Source organism: Mustela nigripes, chromosome 11 (assembly GCF_022355385.1).
Source record: "Mustela nigripes isolate SB6536 chromosome 11, MUSNIG.SB6536, whole genome shotgun sequence".
Classification (NCBI taxonomy): Eukaryota; Metazoa; Chordata; class Mammalia; order Carnivora; family Mustelidae; genus Mustela; species Mustela nigripes.
Window position 1 is genome coordinate 37,846,690 of NC_081567.1, and position 12,938 is coordinate 37,859,627.

Consider the following 12,938-nt stretch of genomic DNA (forward strand, 5'->3'; position numbering starts at 1 on the left):
TGGCCCAGGCAGGGCCCTGCCCGCCCCCCCAAACGCTGGCATAAGAACTGCCACCAAGAGGCAAAGCCAAGCCTCTGTCAGCGCCGGCTCTCCCAGCTGCAGCAGGGCGGCAGGAACTGGGCCCATTGCAGGTCGGTGCTCAGTTCCCAACCGGTATTTCCATCTGTCCTGCGGCCCAGCTCATCTCCTTCCAGGCACGAAAGCGACAGTCACCTCGGGGTCCTCTCCTACTTGTTCACGGGACTAAGGGGCGGCACTGCCAGCATGCTCCCCTCTGGACTCCCCCATGGGCTCCCAACTGTCCCCAGCATGTCCGAAGCAAGGCTGGTACGGCTCACCGGGCCTCCTCTATCCCCGCCGTGTGCAGAGCAGCCACTGCACGCACGCTGCCAGCCCTCACCTGGAATGCTTGAGATGCACAGGACGTGGGCGTTGCAGACAGTGAACTGGTCCACCACAGTGCCCGGCTGGTTGGCGTCAATGATGACCACTTTGCTGGTGGTCAGGGTGCTGGTGAGGATCCACACGCGGCTGGAGGTGGCATCCGGCTCGGGGAGCTCCTTTGCCTGTTTCCGAGCACAGGAGGCCAGGCCTCTCCAGCAGCCACACCGGTCGTGGGGGCCTCCCGAGCCCTCTCAGGGTGCAGCCCTGCCCGCGGCCTCAGGGGACGCATGTCCTCCAGCAGCAGGGCAGTGAGAACTCAGTACTGAGCTCTGGTGCCCCGGTCCCTGCCCCCAAGCCAGTCTGGGCCACAGAACAAAGCCTTAGACCCCATGTGAAGCCTTTTCCGCCAGCCCCCTGTCCTCGGGCCACCCACCACTCCTGCACACAACTTGCGAGGAGGAGGAGGAGACACCCCTGGGGGCCTGAGCCCCCCAGCCCTGCGGCCTGTGGAGCCTCAGACCCTCTGCACATCTCCCCCGACCCAGGAGGCAGCAAAGGCCTCCATCAGTCCTGGACCGGGAGGGGACCCCAGATGAGCCCAGTCTTGCGGCACTGTCCCCAGCTGTCCTGTTTCTGTCACTCTCAATGTGACTCCAGTGCTGGGCACAGTCACCTAGACCCCAGGAGCAGTGGGGTCCCTGGCCCTGCCATGTGCTCTGACCTTCTTCTCTGGAGACGCGTGATCACTCTTGGTCTCTCCTTCTACTTCCCGGTCACAGGTCAGAGGGTCGCGGCCTGGCACAGGCTTGACTCCGTTCCCAGAGTCGTCCTCGCCCGGTTTCCACCCGCTCAGGTTGACGCCCGCGGCACACCACAGCTGGGAGAAGGGCCCTGGGGTCAGCGAGCCCACTGCCTGCGCCCACCCACCCGCACCTGTCAGCCCCGCCGGGCTGGCTCACCTTCATGGTTGGGTCTTTCTCCACCAGAGGGCGGCAGTACACGGGCACGGGCACGTTCTTCATCCGGGTATCCTCTTGGCCCCCGTTGGGGCTCAGCTGCAACCACAAGGCAGAGGCCACGTGGGCGTGAGGCCTGAGGCGGAGGGCCAGTCCTCCATGGGTGGGGCCATGGGGGCACCGTAGGGCTGCGCAGGTGGCTCCCCAGCTGCCATCCCATCTGCCCCCGCACCCCCCGCCCCTCCCCCTGCCGGCCTCCCATGCCCTCTGCAGCACCTGCTTGTACTTGGCCGGCAGGCTCCAGCCGCAGGCCTGCAGTCGCCCATCATCGTTGCGCACGTGCTCGCGCACCTGGCGGTACTGCTCCCGCTTCTGCTCCCGGCGGGCGGAGGACGTGCAGTCGCTGGCAGGAGGCACACAGGTCATTTCCTGCCCGTGCCTGCTGGCCTGCCCTGCATGGGGCACGCACGGTCCCCACGCCCAGGTAGCAGGACCATGCGTGCCCCCTCCCCGGTCCCCCAACGGGCAGCCTGGGCACCGGCCCCTGTCCAGCTCCCGCCCAGCGCTGGTCCCCTCCCCCAGGCCCTTCCAAGAACACAACACACAGAATTCCCCACTTCTGCTCTGGAGCCAAAATCCTGGTATCAAAACTAAGGGAAACATGAATTTCCAAACAGAGTTATTCCCAGGCAGAAACCCTACACTGCTGACTTCCTGTCGGCTCCCAGAACCTCCAAGGACACAGGGGTGTGGGCCACAGCCTGGGGTGGGGCCTGACCCCGCCTGCTGGCTGCAGCACCGTCCCCAAGAGCAGGGGAGCCGGGGCACCTGAGGGGCTGTGGGTGGCCCTCTGGGGCGAAGGGCAGGGACTGGGGGGCAGTGGGGCCTGTACCCAGAGATGCCCCGTGCACCCAGTCAGACTAGAGGGGCGCAGGGTGTGGGCGCAGAGAGGTCAGCCTCGGAGGCTGGCCAGCCCCCTCCCACCAGGGACCGCATCCCTCAGCACAGCCCCCCAGAGAGTGAGACAGAGGCTGCTTGCTCGTGCCTCAGAGCCTGGAGGGGCAGGACCCTGGGACCCAGGGCCTCCCCTTAGCCCAGCCTGTGGTGCAGGCCTGCGGGAGGAGCAGGGACACTTTGGGACACTCACTCGTCAGGGAAGAACTCCAGGGGCCGGCTGCCCGCTGACATGGGACACATCGCGTGGCCGCGGCGCTGGCTGAAGCCGGCTGTGGTAGGAGACTTGTAGTGGATGTTCACCGAGGGGTAGGGCCGCTTGGCTGGAGGGGGGCTGGACGAGGAGCTGAAGAGGCGGCTGAAGCTGCCAGTGGGGACACGGGAAGTGAGGGGTGGCCAAGGGGGAGCCTCCTCTGCCCCCTCCCCACCCTGGCGCCCCAACTCACAACTGCCAGATGGTGGATTTCTTCTTCTCCTGGACAGACGGATGCTCTCGGGACGCTCTACAGGGGGCGGGGAAGGGGGGCCAGGGACCCGCTCAGCCCTTGCCCAGGCAGACCTGTCCCCAGACTACACCCACCCACTGGGCCCTGCCCAGGCCAACCTGGCATCTCCCTTGCCCGGGATCGGGTGCTGGGGAGCCCCCCACTGGCACACGGGGAGTTGGCCTCAGGGAGGAGGGACTCCCAGGGGGTCAGTCACAGCTTCCTGGAAGGGTCTCAGCACACCAGGCCCCAAGACGCCAGCTGGGCTCTAGCCCAGCCAGGCCCCTTGCCGGCTCAGAGCCCCGCACTGGCTCCCACCAGGCCCCCTTCCGGTCCTTCTGCAGGAGAGGGAGGCGGGGAGGGATCCACCACATTCTGTTTCTCAGGGCTTGCCACGGGGTCCACGGCTCGAGGCCGGGCACCCCAGGGGGCCGAGGGGCCCACCTGATCATCTCGGTCCACCGCACGGCCTCCTGGAGCTCCATCAGCCTCTCCTTGTACTGGTTGCGCTCCATGAGCACACGGGCCATCTCCACCCGCGTGAAGCGGCGACGCTGCGCCAGGGGGACCTTGTCCTGCGGGGGGGCACAGCCGCTCAGCCGGCGGGCAGCTGGCGCCCTTCCTCTCTGGGGCCTCCTCAGGCAAACGTGGTGGGGGGGGTACTTGGGCAGCCTACCCACCCCCATGGGGGACCTTTCTAGAAGGTCACATGACACACTTGAGGAGGCTGACACAAGCCCCTGAATCCCATGGTGATCCCAAATGCCTCCAGTCGACACGGACAGGTGACATCGGTCCCCAGGGGCAGCAGAGGAAGAGAGGTTCTAGGGAGGATCCGGCAAGCGGGACCGTGGGACACTGCGTCTGAGGTGGACGCTGGTGGTTTTGGCAGATCCGTGTGGGGTCTGCCAGCTGGGAGTGCGGGGGCAGGACCCAGTCTGCTCCCTGCGGCTGCAGGCTGGCCTGGGGCCAAGGCACCCCAGGCAGCTGCCAGGCGAGTGAGCATCAGCCCCCAGCCCCAGGCAAAGAGGTGCTAGGTGCCTCTGGGTCTCTTCTAAGGTGCTCAGAGATGGGGCTGCGCAGGACGGGCTGAGGGAACACATGGCCGGCACCCTGACACATGCATCACGTGCCCCCAAAAGGAACCGAGCTACTGAGCAGTGTGCCGTGTCCCCTGTCACCTCAGGCCGAGGAGCCCGGCCCCACCCTCGGCGGAAGGCAGGCAGCCCAGTCACCAGACCCTGACCAGAAGGGGGTCCACAGCTGTGAGGGCTAAGGCCCAACACGCAGTCTCCCTCTGCCTTCCCTGAAGCAGTTCCTAACAGTCAGTTACGAACCCCCAAGGAGTAGCGGGCTCGCCTCAGGACCATCCTTGGACCTGGAGGGGGGTGTGGGCCCCTAAGGCTGAACAGGGGTTCTCACCAGGAAAGGGTGGAGGAGAGGACACAGAAGGGGTGAGGAGGGCCCCGAGCCCGCCCCGCGGCCCGCCCCCCACGCCCGCAGGTTAATAGTGGAATATACCAATTCTGTACAGAGATAGCCGCTTACATCCTCCACCTCCTCTTTGGGCTCACGCCTGGCGACGATGGCCTCAGACTTCACTCTGCAGGACCAGGAGGGAATTGTGGCGGGGGGGGGGGGGGGGGGTAGTGGGGAGGCCCCGCTGGGCTCTGGCCCTGGCGGACCAGTGGCCCAAAGCCCTGCTCGAATGAGCCCTGGCGGCCCCAGCAGAGGACCAGGGCTTTGCGGAATGGGAAAGGCGCAGCCCGCCGGCCAGCCCCAAGCAGGTCTGCTGCCCCCACAGCGCCCCCCACCCCGTGACACCTCCCCCTTCCAGCCTGGAGCCACAGGCACCCCCGCGGGAAGCATCAGGCTGCAAGAGAAGTGCCAAGTGCTGGGACGGGGACCCAGAAGTTTCCAGAACCCAGAACCCCCCTCCTCCTGAATGAACCTACGAAGGCAGGCTTCCTCCTAAGGGAGGTGCGTCCTAAGGAAGACGAGGGGACAGGGGGACAGGTGGACGATGCGGAGCGGGGCGGGGATGCGGGGAAGAGGGGAAGAGGGGCAGCTGGGCCCGGGTCGCTCCACTGTGAGCGGGAACTGCGGGAGGGGCAGGCTGCGGGAGGAGCGCAGGGCGGAGCCGCTGGGAGGCGTGTCCTCCAGGGGGAGCCCGGAAGGGGGGGACCGGACTGGGGGCGTGGCATAGCCCCGCCCCTTCCAGGAGTCCCACCACCTACTCCCAGGGCCCAGTCCCAGACCCTGGCTCACCTCCTGAGCTCTTCCTCCAGGTCCTTGACACGGCCCTCGAGCCTAAGCTTGGCCTGCCTGGCGGCTTCCAAGTCCCCTTTGAGCACCTCCTGCTCCCCGGACAGCTGGTCCACCTTGGCGATGAGGTCATTTTTCACCACATTCAGAGCGTTTCTTTGAGAAGGCAGAGAGTCGAGAAGTCCATGTGAACCGCTGTGCACACAGTGCGACGGGGGCTCAACGGGGCCTGCCGGCTCATGGGGGTCTGAGCGGAGACCCCGCAGTGCAGAATACGGGGAAGAGTGGTGACCCTGGATGGGCAAGCTGGGCCGTGTGGGTCTGGGCCCTCCCAGCGTTATTACAGGGAGGCCTTGGCCCTGGGTGGCGGGTTATCTCAGTACTCTCGGAGGGAAGAGAGCATTCCAGGTTTTTTTTCTTTTCATAGAGAGGGTAGTGGGGGGAGGGGGAGAGAGAGAATCCCAAGCAAAATCCATGCCCAGTGCAGAGCCCATTGTAGGGCTGGATCCCAGGACCCTGAGATCATGACCTGACCCGAAATCAAGAGCGGGTGGCTTAACCAACAGAGCCCCCCAGGTGCCCTAAAGAAGAGCGTTCTTACTTGGTTTCTAGAAGCTGGGAGTTCTCCAGCAGCAGATTCCCCACTTCCTTGCCCATTCCTGAAACAAAAGTCACAGAGGTACTCCCTGGGTCGGAAGCCAGCCAGCCCTTGACCCTACTCCACTTGTCCCACAGCAGCAGCCCTCCTCCCCAGGGGCGGATCGGCCCTGGGGGGCAGATGCAGGGGACAAGGCCCATGGGGCTGGCCTCTGGGAACCCCAGGGAGAGGCCTCTGCTGGTCTTCAGCTGGGCTCTCAGCCGGCAGCAGCAGGCAGGGACAGAGTCCCAGAGCAACCCCCGGACGGCTCTGTGTGGACGGGCGCGACAGCCCCGGCTGACCTGCACGTGCTCTATCCACGGGAGATCTGTGTACCGTCGGGAGGGCTCAGGCAGCACCAGCCCCACCGGGTGGCCTCAGTCTCTGTCCCCTGTCAGCAACTCCCTAGCCCTGTGATTTCTAAGGCCTTCGTGAAGCAGACCGTTCTCAGAGCTGTCCCCAGGACAGTGGTGGTTGGAACCGTGGTGATGGGGACAGAGAAGACAGCGCAGGACGGCAGAGAGCTCGGGGCCAAGGAGGGCAGGTGGCCTCCCTGGGGCACAGCAGCAGGGAGGGAGCGAGTGAAAGTGAGGACCGCACTCCCTGGGGTTGGTGCCCAGAGGGGCCCCTCCAGCTCCTCTATACCAAGCCCCAAGGTGGACCCCAGCACTAAGCTGTCTGCAGGCAAGTCACAAAAACTCTGAAATACTGGCACTCAGCCATGATGACAGACAGCCTCGAGAGCCCAGGGTCTGTCCCTCCTGATCACTCGACCTCTGTCAAGGACAACCGTGAGACGAGACCTATGCACACGGTGTGCCGGGTACGGGCTCTGACTGCTGTCTCTGCTCCCGCCCCTCAGCCTGTCCAGGGTCTGCTCTGAGGGAGGGCGCTGGGGACTCAGGACTTGAAACCAAACCCCCCACCCCGGGGCTAGAAGCCAGGAGAGCCTGTGGCCCCTGCTGGCCCCACCGCTGCTCCACCACACAGAGCGAAGCGATCAGCTCGCGAAGCAGGAAGGTGTGAGGCCCACAGAAGAAGGAAGGAACAGGAGAAGCGAACTGAAACGGGGCCTTGGCCTTACCAAAGAAATCATGGCGCACTAGGAGAGCCATCCCAGTCCCACGGGAGCCGGGCGGCCGGGGCGGCAGGGAGACGGAAGGAAGGGAGAAAAAAGAAGCGCATTAAGCCTGTGTGAGCAGCAGGGGGGTGGCCCACTAGGGCTACTGGTCTCCGGGTTTGGGGTGCACCCTGGAGCGGGATGGAGGGGTGGGAGATGCGTGGAGCCAGCTCTTCCTCCTGGAAAAACCACCAGGCCTCAGCACCTGAATGGTGAGGTGGAGGGTCACCAGTGCACCCAAGCCCTGAGCTGGGAAGGGCGGGGGTTAGGGGCGCGTGTCTGCAACTGAGGGAGAGTGGCACCCGGGGAGCCAGCATGGCTTTAGCACACTAGGTGGGTGCATGTGGGTGGGCTCGGGGTCTCCTGCTGGGAGGAGAGGGAGAAAGCAGGAACTGAGTCTGCCATGTGGGAAGAGGACCCCTGACTTCTGGGGTACATATGACAGAGGGGAGACAACACGCAACTGGGTCTGCAGTCCCATCCAAACTGTCCTATGCTTCTGATGGCTCCATAAAGCCTTAGAAAACGGCACTGGGGAACGGCCGGCCTCGGAAAGGACGGGGTCAAGGCCGCTGTCAGTGGGTAGTAGTAGAGCAAACCAAAGTAAGCTTCTGAGCGGCAGGGGGGCTGGGGAGCAAAAGCACGTGTGCCTTAGTGGCCTGGAAAGAAACCAGAAGGGGACAGGCTGCACAGCCAGCGGAGACTGGACGGCAGCCGACCCACTCCAGCTGGACGCTACCGTGGGCAGAGGGGGATGCAGACAGACAGATGGGTGAGATACGCACCTGAGAACTCCCCTGGGGCCATGTCCCGCGAAGCAGAGAGAGACAGGGGGGAAGGAAGTGACAAAGGTCAGTTGGCGACTGGAACCAACAAAATAGATTTTTATTAAAAAAAAAAAAAGCAATGCTGAACAGCCATCTCCACACTGAAAAGGCATGAAGGAGTACAAGCAGATGTCACGGGCCCATGGGTGGTAAATCCCACTGGGGATGACAACCCTGCAGGAAGACAGGGACCCAGAGTGCCAGGTCCCACACCTGCTCAGCCCTCAGGAGGGCGGCGTCTCTGCAGCTGACAACTGGGAAGGGGAGGGAGTATGTGTGCGCACACACGTGTAGGGTACGCAGGTGCATGTGTGGGGTATGCGTATGCCTGCATGTGCACGGGTACTTTGTGTGGGGCATGTGTGTGTGCACTGCCGGCACAGGGGTGTGAGTGTGCGTGTGCACGCGTGGGGCAAGCGCATGCATGTGTGTGTACATGTGTGGGTACAGGTGTGTGTGTGCGCACGTGTGCGTGCGTGGGTCGGTGGGTGGGGCAGTGTGCCCAAGAGTGCGTGTGCTTGGCCTTACAGGCTCTGGCCAGCTTGTCCTTCAGGAAGGGCACGACCTCAGGGAGAGCTGCCCAACCACAAACGGAAGCAGATCTGGCTGGCTGCAGGGAGGGAGAGGGAGGGCAGGCAGCAGGGGCGGCGGGCGTGTGGGGCTGGCAGTGCCTTCCTCACTGGGGTCCAAACTCCTCTGTGCTGCCCTGCTGGGGACGGGCCACAACACTACCGCTCTGTGGTCCCTTCCCAAAGAAGCCAGTAGTATAAAGTCACCTGACTTAAACACCAACGTATATAGTTTGGTGTCGGAATTTAAACAAGAAACAGGCGCCCTGGGTCAGAGGCGGATATGCCTTTGTCCCTGCCCCGGGCAGCCACCATCAACAGCTCATCTCCTCTGAACTCCTTCTGGATCAACACTGGCATTTCAAGAGCAAAATCACGACCAGGCTAGCCATGCTCCCATTCGAGGTGCTCCGTTTCCCCAATCCTCTGCACCAGTGCCCGGTCCCATCACTCAAGGGCACACGGGCCCGCCCACCCCACCCTTGTAAAAGGCTGCCATCCCAGAGACCCCTGCCGGCGGCCAGGCTATACCTGGCCGTGGCCTCACACTGCCACCTCCTGGCCGTGGGGCACAGCAGCACCTGCTTCGTTTCTGTGGATCTTCGGAGCAGTTACTTCCGTGTCCCCTTTTCAGTTCTGGGTTGTTCTTGAAGTTTGAGCATCCTTTAGGTACGTTTCTTGGTATCTTCTGTGAATCCCCTTTTACCCAACCCTCACCCTATTGTAAGCCACTTCTATTAAGGCTGGAGATCACCTGGGTAAGAAACAATGTATCTTTCTTAAGTAGCACACCTCCCCCCTGTCAGTATTTTCCTCTGTGGCCATGGCCACAGGGGGGCCCAGATTAGGAACATAATCTCCACCTCTCTTCCAGCTGCGACCTTGAATTTCTATGTTCAGATCTTCAATCCAACTAGAAGTCTTTTGTGTACAAAGGTGGGGACCAGACTTCTCCTCCACGAATCTACCATATTTCCAGCGGCTTTGAGTGCTGTGTCTGTCCTACCCAAGTTCCCACAACGGCTCCAGCTCTCACCAGGAACTCACAGGGCCGGGCGGGGCTGTCGCTGGTCCCACATGCGTAAAACCTTTTGTTCTTAGAACATCCGGCAACCCTGCAACCTGGTTCTTTCTCAGAAATTTCTGCGCTACTCTCACGTTTGCTCTCCTGGATGAACTTCAGACTCTACCCATAAAGTGAATTTACGCCAGCACCGCGGGCTGCTCTGCGAGTCGTGGGAGGCTCATGCAGCTTGGCCTGTGGGTCTTGGTTTTCGAGACCTCTTTTCTGCTCTTCGGTCGTGTTTCCCAATTCTGTTCACACAGGTTTGTGTCTTTCTCAAGGTTATTTCTACACACGTTCTGGGTTTGGCTGCCACGTAGGCGGGACCTCTGACGTAAGCACAGCGCCGCAGAGAGCACAGGGCCAGCCGGCCTGTGCCGTCCATCAGGTTCTAAGTCGAGTTGCCTGGCTTCTCTGGGGGCCCACAGTCTTCCCAGCACTCACCGAGTAGTCACCAAGCATGGATTCCCTTACTCCCCAGTTACGCTGGGCTCCGAGGGGCACACTGTCGCAGGGAGGTGCCTCTGGGACCGGACGAGGCTTCACGTTCAACAGCTTCTCCTCCTTGTACTGGCAGCAAGGCCTTGCTTTCCTGGAGATTTCTCAAATAATGGTGCATCTGGCAAGCCATGGCAGGAGCTGAGTGAAACATAAGGAGACCTGCGTTTCCAGGGTCTTTTCCCTGCTCTTCTGCTACTAGAATTCATGGTCCAAATGCGGAGAGGTGCGGGGGCGGCCAGAGCAGACACCCAGAGCTCAGAAGGGTGCTCCCCTCAGCCAAGCCAAGGGCACCGCCGTGTTTCTGGGACCATTGGACCTTTCCATGGCAAAAACAGCCGCAGAATGGAGACTACCAGAGCCCCTGCTGGCCCCAGGCTTCTTCGTGTAGCAGCCCCACTGGGTCAGGTCAGGTACCCAGCTCTCCGATGGCCGTCTTCAGAAAGACACGTGGTGCTGGGGAATTGGGACTCCCATCCTGATGGCTTACCCTGGCAGACGGGAACGGGCAGCTCGGTGAGGGGACCGCAGCTGAGGCCACCTCCTCCCTCCACGTTGCCAGAAAACGAGTGGGCTCCTCTGCTTGGCTCCCTGTCAGCAAAGTGCACGGCACTGATCCCTCCTAAACCCCTTGGCTGGCCTGCGGGTGCCTGTCATGCCTGAGGCTCTGGGAGGCTCCTCCACTCCCAAGAATGGGCGCTCATTGCAGCCAGAACGAAGCGGTTTCCAAGGTGGCCACAGACATTGACACATGCGAGCGCACAGTGAATCACGACCCCCATCACTCAATGATGGAAGGATTCTGATCTCTGCTTTCTCAGAACAAAGACCCAGCAGATGCGTGGGTTGGGTCTTCTCATAAGAAAGTCACACCAGGCACTCTCTGTTCTAGGGAAGTGACCCCAGGACATTCACCAGACACCACCGCCCTTCTAGGAGCTGTCCTACATCTGCCTGGGAGTCATGACCCCATGGCCTGCAGGTCAAGCTCACTGACAAGCACTGCCTGTTGTCCTGTTTCCTGCCATCACCGTCGTTGCAGCTTCTCTAGGTCAGTGGGATCTGGAGTGATGCCAAAAGACCCCACAGCCCTGAAGATGGGAGGGAGGGGATAGCCCCATGGCCTGGAGCCGCAGGGCAAGGCGGGAGACTGTGGCCAATGGTAGGGACCAACAGGGAGGCTACCCAGAGCCACCAGGCAGCAAGGAGGCTAGTCAGCACCGGTAATCCTGTAGAACCACGTGAGGAACCAAATTAGCAGAAGCACGAGCCACAGTGGCTGAGAGTGGAAATGACCCATGCGACCATCCGTGGACAAATGGATACATGACGTGTGCCCTATGCAGGCAACACGCCAGCCTCAGCCATAAGAAGGAACGTGACTCTGACACCTTCCAGGACACACGCAAACCTCAAGGCATCATGCTCAAGGAAAGAGGCCACGTGGAGAAGGACCACGGGTATGAAACGCTCAGAGGGGGCTGCCGTGCAGAATGGGAAGCAGGGGAGTGGCCGCCAGGGGCTGGGGGCAGAAGGAGGGACGGGACTGCCCATGGGCACGGGTCTCCTCTGCTGGTGAAATGTTGTCTACTGTAATGATGGTCCCTTGACTCGGAATTTGCTCCACATGTTCCAAGACATGGGGCCATGCACCTCGAGCAGGCCAACTGGGCGGCGCGTCCCATGCTAACAGAGCTGCGACGAAAGGCAGAGTAGGTGGTCAGACGGGGCTGCTGTTCTAGGTCCGACCTGGTCTGGGTCTTGACTCTGCTGCTCATCCTGCCCTCCCTGAACTGGTTTCTTCCTCCATGACACGGGGACAACAGTGCTACCCCAGATGAATGGTGGCCGTGCATGTCCAATGCTGGCAAGACTCTTCCAGTGACCACGCTGCAGGGTTGAACCTTGTCACGAGGAGACTGGCCACACAGCAGGGTCCGGCGGGCTCCAGCTCTGCCCACTCCTAGACACTCCATTTCCCACCCCTGAGCACACCACGGGATGCCTCCAGCCACCTATGGCCAGGAATGGGCGTGTGAGGCTGGGCCTACAGAGCCCGGCATGGACACGCAAGCTGCTGGGTGCCTGCGTCCTCCGAGGGAGAGGCTGTCATCGCTCATCAAATCCTCAGACGCTCACAGGCACACGGCGGCCTGCTAGGTGCTGCCCTCTCGCCTGCACAGCCTCCGCGGCGGCCCCGGCAGAACGGCACTCCATCGTGAACACACCGCACACACGGCTACCCATGTCCTCCTCCCGCCGCAGGGGCCCTGCTGAGGCCCGCTCCCTCCCCGGCCACCTCCAGCCCGGCGGGTCAGCACCCGCGCCCAGCCAGGCTGGGCCCCTGCAGCTGGAAGCACGAGGTCAGGCAGAGCCCCGCCGGGGAAAACAGTGTGCGGCCACTTGCAGGAGCCCACACCTTTACCCCAAGGCTCCCACTCTAGAAATCTGTAGTAAAGAAGCCATCAGAAGGGTGGGCACACGCTTCTACTGCAGGATCTACGACAGCAATGGCCACCACGGCAGTACTCAGGCCTGGGAGAGTGGAGGAACTTATAGTCCCGTGAAGGGACACGTGTGGAGGACACCAGTGGGTCGGAAGAATGGTGCCATCGCCCACCTGACACCCACAGCCCACGGACCGTGTGTGCCCTGGTGGGCGGGAAGGTGCCCCGACATGTCACAACAGTTGTCATGGCAGTGGCGTGGGGTTGCATGGTTTTACTCTCTTGGCAGTTTCTGATATTTGAGTACTATTAGAAGCACATACTGCTTTTCCAAAAATAAAAACTAGAACACATGTAGGGTTATCTGAGGCCCATAAAGGAGAGTGGCAGGGTGTCACAATATTAAACGTGATTTCCCCTTATGAGAAAATCTCACTAGAAACACATGCTGCCGAAGGCAGGCCTTCTCCTGCTCTTTCTCCTGGTCTCAAGAGCGAGGGCCGACGTCCCGATCACACGGAACGGTACGCTCAAAAGTCAGCGAGAAGGTAAATTTCGTATTATGTGTTTTCCATCACAATTTAAAAACTAGCTGGAAAAAACTTCCAGTTTGGGCCCAAGACATTGCTGGTGCTGACGCCATGAGGATTTGCGTTCCTGGGAGATCCCCATGCCCCAAGTCAGGCAATCAACCCGCAAAGCCCTAAGGCAAAGAAAGTGAGTGTGTGCCCGA

The 12,938-nt window shown here is 61.8% G+C and overlaps 1 protein-coding gene across 13 annotated transcripts in view; it reads right to left on the reverse strand.

The window, feature by feature from the left end:
- Window positions 1-12,938, reverse strand: part of MAPK8IP3 (mitogen-activated protein kinase 8 interacting protein 3) — a 46,227-nt gene that overhangs the window by 4,849 nt on the left and 28,440 nt on the right. For 9 of the 13 annotated variants that reach the window (XM_059415695.1, XM_059415694.1, XM_059415687.1 and 6 more), the window contains 12 exons: window positions 7,587-7,598; window positions 6,766-6,783; window positions 5,646-5,703; window positions 5,048-5,200; window positions 4,301-4,382; window positions 3,224-3,354; window positions 2,741-2,797; window positions 2,488-2,658; window positions 1,617-1,743; window positions 1,344-1,439; window positions 1,106-1,261; window positions 401-566 (listed from right to left, as the gene is read on the reverse strand). In XM_059415695.1, the coding sequence (XP_059271678.1) occupies window positions 401-566; window positions 1,106-1,261; window positions 1,344-1,439; window positions 1,617-1,743; window positions 2,488-2,658; window positions 2,741-2,797; window positions 3,224-3,354; window positions 4,301-4,382; window positions 5,048-5,200; window positions 5,646-5,703; window positions 6,766-6,783; window positions 7,587-7,598 (1,227 nt within the window). The remainder of the gene's footprint in view (window positions 1-400; window positions 567-1,105; window positions 1,262-1,343; window positions 1,440-1,616; window positions 1,744-2,487; window positions 2,659-2,740; window positions 2,798-3,223; window positions 3,355-4,300; window positions 4,383-5,047; window positions 5,201-5,645; window positions 5,704-6,765; window positions 6,784-7,586; window positions 7,599-12,938) is intronic. The other 4 variants (XM_059415698.1, XM_059415688.1, XM_059415690.1 and 1 more) reach the window with 3 other exon arrangements.